Source organism: Triticum urartu, unplaced genomic scaffold, assembly GCF_003073215.2.
Source record: "Triticum urartu cultivar G1812 unplaced genomic scaffold, Tu2.1 TuUngrouped_contig_4752, whole genome shotgun sequence".
Classification (NCBI taxonomy): domain Eukaryota; kingdom Viridiplantae; phylum Streptophyta; class Magnoliopsida; order Poales; family Poaceae; genus Triticum; species Triticum urartu.
In genome coordinates, this window is record NW_024115367.1 from 1 (window position 1) to 6078 (window position 6078).

The window sequence follows — 6078 nt, forward strand, 5'->3', positions numbered from 1 at the left end:
ACGCGACCCGGACGGCCATCGCCACGAGCAGCGCGGCCACGGGCGGGAGCACGGCGGCCATCAGCAGCGCGCCCACGCTCGCCATGGCCTGGTCGATCTCGTCTGCTCTCCTCTCCTTGGTTGTTCACGCACGCACTGTACGTGTCGCCTCGTCGCTCTGCGCGTGCGTGCGGCAATGGCGAGAGCTAGCTAGGCTCGCGATATGCCGATATATGGAGATCAAGTAGGTAGCTAGGCCGAGGCCGCGCGTGCGGCACCGAGACATGGAGCGTCGATTTGACTTGGGTGACACGACGCCAGCATTCACTCCGGGCACCTCTCGTGGACAACGACGCCAGCCCAAAGGGAAAAGATAATACTCTGCTCTATGTATTGGTCAGAGCTCGCGTGATCTTGAGTTTCAATGCAACTACTACTCTATGCAAGTGTCCAGGCCCCCACCTGTTCACAAGACCATTTTTCCCTTTGAAACTGTTAGATTTTTTAAAGATTTTTTTGCCTTGTGGTGACTGGTGAGGGATTGATACACAGATCGTATTATCCGGAACAGTGGAGCTGCTCACAATCACGCACGCCAGATGCAACTTGCGTGTGGTACCTCTCAAACGCAAACGCAGGATGTAAATGCAGTCCAAGCATGTAACTTTCAATCAAAGAAACATCGACCTCCACTGGGCAATAAGTCGTGACAAATGGAAAGCTTACGGCACGCCTAGTCCGTGTGTGAGTGACAAGTGAACAAGGAGAAATTGACAAGAAAACGGACGACGGACACCAGACTACAGTCCAGAAGAAACTATAAATTAACGACTACCACAGTTCACAGCGCGCCAAGACCATGTGTACAGTAACAAATGGACAAGGATTAAGGGACGATAGGTACTCACATTATCATCTACAGTGGGGAAAGTGAAATGGTTATCAGTGTTTTCATGCAGTCGGTGTCAGATGCACGCATTTTGCTTCACCAAAAGGTGTAATGTAACTCTCGCTTGGCCATGTAGATAGACACAGTGACAAGTGAACAAGACGAAATCGAAAACCGAAGAAAGGGACGATCCATTCACGGTGTCCTCGCCACATCACAGATTCATAGTACAGAAACTTAAGTAGGCGCGGCAAGGCCATCACAGGTTGTGATGCACGCATCGCTTTACAAAAGATACAGCAAACTTCGGTTGCATTGCAAAACAAACCACATTATCTTTTTTTCAAACCATGCAGGGGTCCTGCACGGGTTGGAAAAAAAGATACTGCGATAAAAGCATATGAACACGTCCTATGCGGCGCAGGCCATCTATATCTGCCCATAATAACAGTATAAAAGCTATATATGTCCCAAGAGCTTTTCTTTCTTTGTGCAAAGTTTCACTCCATGCCGAACTGCTTCATCGTTCTGGGGCTGCAGATGAAGTCGAGCGGCGGCTTGTAGACGTTGTCCTGTAGGATCGAGATCTGCCCCTCCTTGACAAGGATGTCTTCTTCGAGGGACTCGATCTTCTTCTTTAGAGACGCGACCTCGTTCTGCATCATGCTGGTGGTTTTGCGGAGCTGCTTCGCTTCCTGCCACGAGAGGTCCCTTTCATCGGTCACGATTTTCAGCTGTCCTCTGAGCGCGCTTAGCTCCTTGGCAGATTCTTGGAAATCCTGCTGGATCTGGTCGATGGACTCGTCTTTCTTCGAACCCTGTTAAGTGCAAAAGAATATGTAAACGAAAAATACACAGGCTGCAGATGCTCAAGGTCTTCAACATCCATCAGTAATACATAAGATATTTTCCAAATCCACCTTTTACCACTGGTTTGCTAGGGAATATAGGGATGGGATGTTACCTGAAGCTCCAAATGTTTAGCCTTGTGGGTGATGCAGGATAGTTCATCTTGGACTCTCTGGACCTCATTCCTCATGACAACTTGGATACGAAGCAAAGATGCCACATCTGACCGCAGCTGTTCAATGTCAAGTTCCTTTGACAAAAGTGCCTCCTTCAGTACTCTATTCAGAAGAGCCTCTTCTTTCAGCTTGAATTCAAAATTAACCTACATTAAGAACAAACAACAGGAAAATTGGATTGATAATACTGAAATATTTTGAGTTTTCATAAAAGTTTTTTTTACCTTGAAGTTTTCATAAAAGTTAAAGCAGCTTCTGATTTGGCTCATCTCACTAGAGATATCATATTTTAAAACTGAAGTCATGGTTTCCTAACAAAAACATTCTGAAGAGTTGCTCGACAAAAACATTATAAAGACATGTGACTCTCAAAATCAATCCATGGTTCTTGTTTTATCCAGACAGAGAAAAAAAATACAGCGGCACAATTAAACATAAGTTCTCAGGGAATGCGTGCTTTTGTACCAGATATCATATATTTTGAGTTTTCGTAAAAGTTTAAGCAGCTTCTGGTTTGGCTCATCAAATTAGAGATATAATATAAAAAATCCTAAGCCACGTTTTCCTTGTAAAAACAATCTTAATAGTTGCTCAGAGAAAAACATTACAAAGACATGTAACTCTCAAAATCAAGCCATGGTTCTTATCCCAACAGAGAATGCAACATGGCAGCATAATTAAAATTAAGTTCTCATTGGATGTGTGCTTTCGTACCTCATCTGTCTCCTCCATGAGAGGACTACCTCCAACTGCAGCCTCACCAGATCTTTCTTTCAAATTCTGCTTTTCGGCAAGCACAGCACTGGTTGCCCGCAGGCTTTGTTTCAGATTCCCGATTCCTCCTTTGATGCTCTGGAGCTCCAGTGTGTAATCTAATGCATCAATATCGCTGTCATGTTCACTTTCATGCCTCCTGCATTTCACAAGGTCCAGCAATTTGGTGCAAAGTTGGCTACTCTTATCAAGTAACGACAAGCCTTGTGTCTGCAAGTTGTCCACTTTAGCCTGAAGCTCCTGGCCAAGACGAATTGAGGAAAAGCTTGATCCATTTTCAGTGCTTTGTAGACGATTTAAGAGTGCAATGTTCTCTTGCCTAAGAGATTCTACTTCAAGACGACAAGATTGAACTTCACCTCTCAACTTCTGCTCCACTCCTGACAATCTGATGAGTTCCATCTGCATCCTATTCTTCCTCTCACTGCTGGACCAAACAGATTCCTTATCCAATTCAGCACTGAATCCCTGTCTCAAGCCAGCAATTGTTTTTTCTTGTTCATTGCATATTGTCTGTAGCCTTGCAACCACTTGGTGCAATGCCTTGTTATCACCCTCCTTATCTTTCAAGAATCCCCTGATATGCTCCTTCTCCTCTGTGGCCTTAGAAAATTGAGCATGCAACTCTATTGAAGAATTGTGGAGATTGTTGTGCTCATTTTTCACTTTCTCTAGCTCATCAGTTAGTTCCATGTTTTGCTTTTCCAAACTTGCAACCTTATCAGATGCATCAACTTTGTATGCTTCAAGAGAAGTGAGTTCTCTCTGAAATGAGACATTTTTCTCAGCAAGTTCTCTCACCCGTTCACGCAGTCTCTCTTCTTCAGACTGAAATCTCAACAGCCTGGCTGACCAATCGTTTGACCTTCTGTCAATCTCTCTCTCCAAAGTACTCTGTACTTCAGTCTTCTCCTTCTCCAGCCTTCGAGTTCTGATCTCAAGTTCTTTCACTGATTGTTTGTACTTCTCTTTGGCATTAAACCTTTCTGCAAGGCGTGCCTTAATCTGTGAAGACAATTCATCTGCTAGCTGTTTCCTGTCTTCAGTCAAACACTGAATCAACTGGAACATTTCATTTGAGCTTAATCGCTTATATCTGGACATGTTAAGCTGATGATTGTCTCCAGAAGGAATTATAAACCTCTCTTCAATTTCTTTTGCCCTTTGAAGCAACTTATCATCAGTTTCTTGCCCTTCTGGGGCGAAATCCAAGTCATGATCATGAAAATATTGGGGGGCATCATGGATAACTTTTGAAGGTTGCATATCTTGGAAATCCTCATAGATATCTTCAACAGATGGAATGCTTTCTGATCTGTAATCTTCTAAATGTGGAAACCTCCCAAAATCATCCAGAACACTTGCATGGTTTTTACTTCCATAGGCATCCTTCGCATCCACATTTGGGTAGGTCTCAACGTTCTCTTTCATTGATTTTTGCAAAGATGGCATTGTATAATGGGGTCGAGGCGGACGTCTTGAATTCGAAACCACAGATCTAGTGGGAGAGTTCTGCCTCAGCTTCTCATTTTGGATGGCAGCCTCCTGCTCTCCATCAATGTATCGGTCTAGCACTTCATTCTTGTTCAATAAACTGCCTAGCCTCGTAGACCTGCATCGTAGGGCAACAGGAGAGGTAGGAGGGGAGTGCCCTGTTGAGCATGAATAGCATCTTGAACGAGGAGAATCAGTTTCCAGGACTGAACATGGTTTTGGAACCTTTACTGAGGATTCTCTTAAGACTGGATGCCTTTCTGGTGACCAGGCATAGTGACTGCAAGTCAATAATCAGAATGAGTTAGGTAGAACATTTCATCAGACAACTGATACAGTAGAACTGTTGTCGATACAATGGAGCTCAAACACAAGACAATTCCTTAACTATGAATTAAAGATTGAAAAAAAGGGGGCATGAGATTACATCAAGTACAAGCAATGGAGTGGTGAACGATGCCTAAAAGAAAGCTGCACGTGCACTGAAACTGAACATTTTGCAAGAAGGGCCTCTGCCAAACAAATAACTGAGCATTTATAGTAATACCTCATGAGCTAAAATGAGTAAACTTGACAGATGCACATAACAAACAATCGAACATATGCTGAGGAGTTTTTATTTGCCGTTTCTTCTCTTTACTAGCATGGATCAACAAGACCATGGGGTGTCAATAACAAATACTGGTCTGATCACGGTAAAACAGCCTAGATATATGGGATTACTATGTAATCAGACTCATAACATTCCTCAAAAAAAGTTATGTAATCAGAACAACTTACTTGACATCTTCGGCCTGGTGAGGCACATCAGATTCGTCATAGAAAGAACCAGGGACATCGCCGGAGAAGCTAAAGCTCCGTTCCTTCAGGCCACTGTTGGCGGCGGCGGATGAGAACGACATGCACCTCCTGAGCTGCTTTGGATTGGCTGGCTCCTCGTTGCTCAGCCTTCCACGGCGGCTTCTCGACCTAGACATCCTTGCGCCGTGGTCATGGGACCTGGAGCTGGAGTTGCAACTACCCTCGCCTTCCTCCAGTGGCTTCTTACTCCTGTTCTTGCTCTTGCCATCGTCGCCTGGCGTCCCATCGCCATTCCCGTCCTTCGGGGTGGGGGACCCGAAGAAAAAGAATCTTCGCATCGTTTACGGGACTGTTGTGATTTGAAAATTCAGTGTCCCACCAATGAGTCCCTGCATGGATCGGATCTTGCTCAGTAAAGAAGCAGACAGGAAAATAAATCTGACAGCAAGTTGACCTATACTGAAATAAAAACACTGGTTGATCCGCAAGCAAATTCTACAGAAGCCAGATGCTGCAGCAAATCAAAAAAAAATATCTACAGGAAGTGGACAAGAACAAATCAACAGGGGAGTTCAGAACCAGACACGAGAGGGTGATAATCTGCGAGAGATCTCTAACCGCAACAGAGTTCCAGGAACTACGCACACCAACCCTCATGCCATTGCCGGCTGCCGCATCTAGCGAGGTCGGGCCAGGAAATTGGTCGAACAGGTTACATACACACAGGACCAACAAAGCAAGAACCCAGAATTAAGAGCCTCCGAGCAGGGAAGCACCAAACCCAACCCGGAATTCAGGAACAGCCTCGCGAACCAACCAAGAAGGAGGCTGACCGGCAAGAAACGGGGCAGGCGGCGAGAGGGGGAGGGCGAGAGCGGAGGAGGACGCGCACCTGCAAGAAGGAACCGGAGGGAGGAGGGCGCTCTGCCTGCCTGCGGCGCCGGCGACGGTCGAGAAACCTCGGTGGGCGCGCTGATTGATCGCGCTCACTGATTGCTGCGATTCCGCAGCGGATTTGCAGAGGGAGCAGCGGAAAGGGGGGAGAGAATGATTGCGGACGGCAAAGCGGAGGCGAATCTCTTCCGTGATGGGAGAGTGAGGGTTTTGAAAATCGAA

The 6078-nt window shown here is 45.7% G+C and overlaps 1 protein-coding gene across 1 annotated transcript; it reads right to left on the reverse strand.

Moving 5' to 3' along the window:
• Positions 1-1032: 1032 nt before the first annotated feature.
• Positions 1033-6070, reverse strand: LOC125528265 (paramyosin-like). The gene is made up of 5 exons (XM_048692759.1): positions 5855-6070; positions 4942-5351; positions 2608-4441; positions 1833-2039; positions 1033-1686 (listed from the first exon to the last, which is right to left on the reverse strand). Exons 2-5 carry the CDS (start codon positions 5298-5300, stop codon positions 1369-1371), a joined length of 2718 nt encoding a protein of 905 aa, XP_048548716.1. The 5' UTR covers positions 5301-5351; positions 5855-6070; the 3' UTR covers positions 1033-1368.
• Positions 6071-6078: the final 8 nt, after the last annotated feature.

Excerpts from the sequence above, each read along its gene's own strand:
- LOC125528265 (XM_048692759.1), bottom strand. The coding sequence starts at position 5,300 with ATGCGAAGATTCTTTTTCTTCGGGTCCCCCACCCCGAAGGACGGGAAT. Across the intron at positions 4,442-4,941 it reads CACCAGGCCGAAGATGTCAA|TCACTATGCCTGGTCACCAG; the intron begins GTAAGTTGTTCT and ends ATTGACTTGCAG. Across the intron at positions 1,687-1,832 it reads CTAAACATTTGGAGCTTCAG|GGTTCGAAGAAAGACGAGTC; the intron begins GTAACATCCCAT and ends TGCACTTAACAG.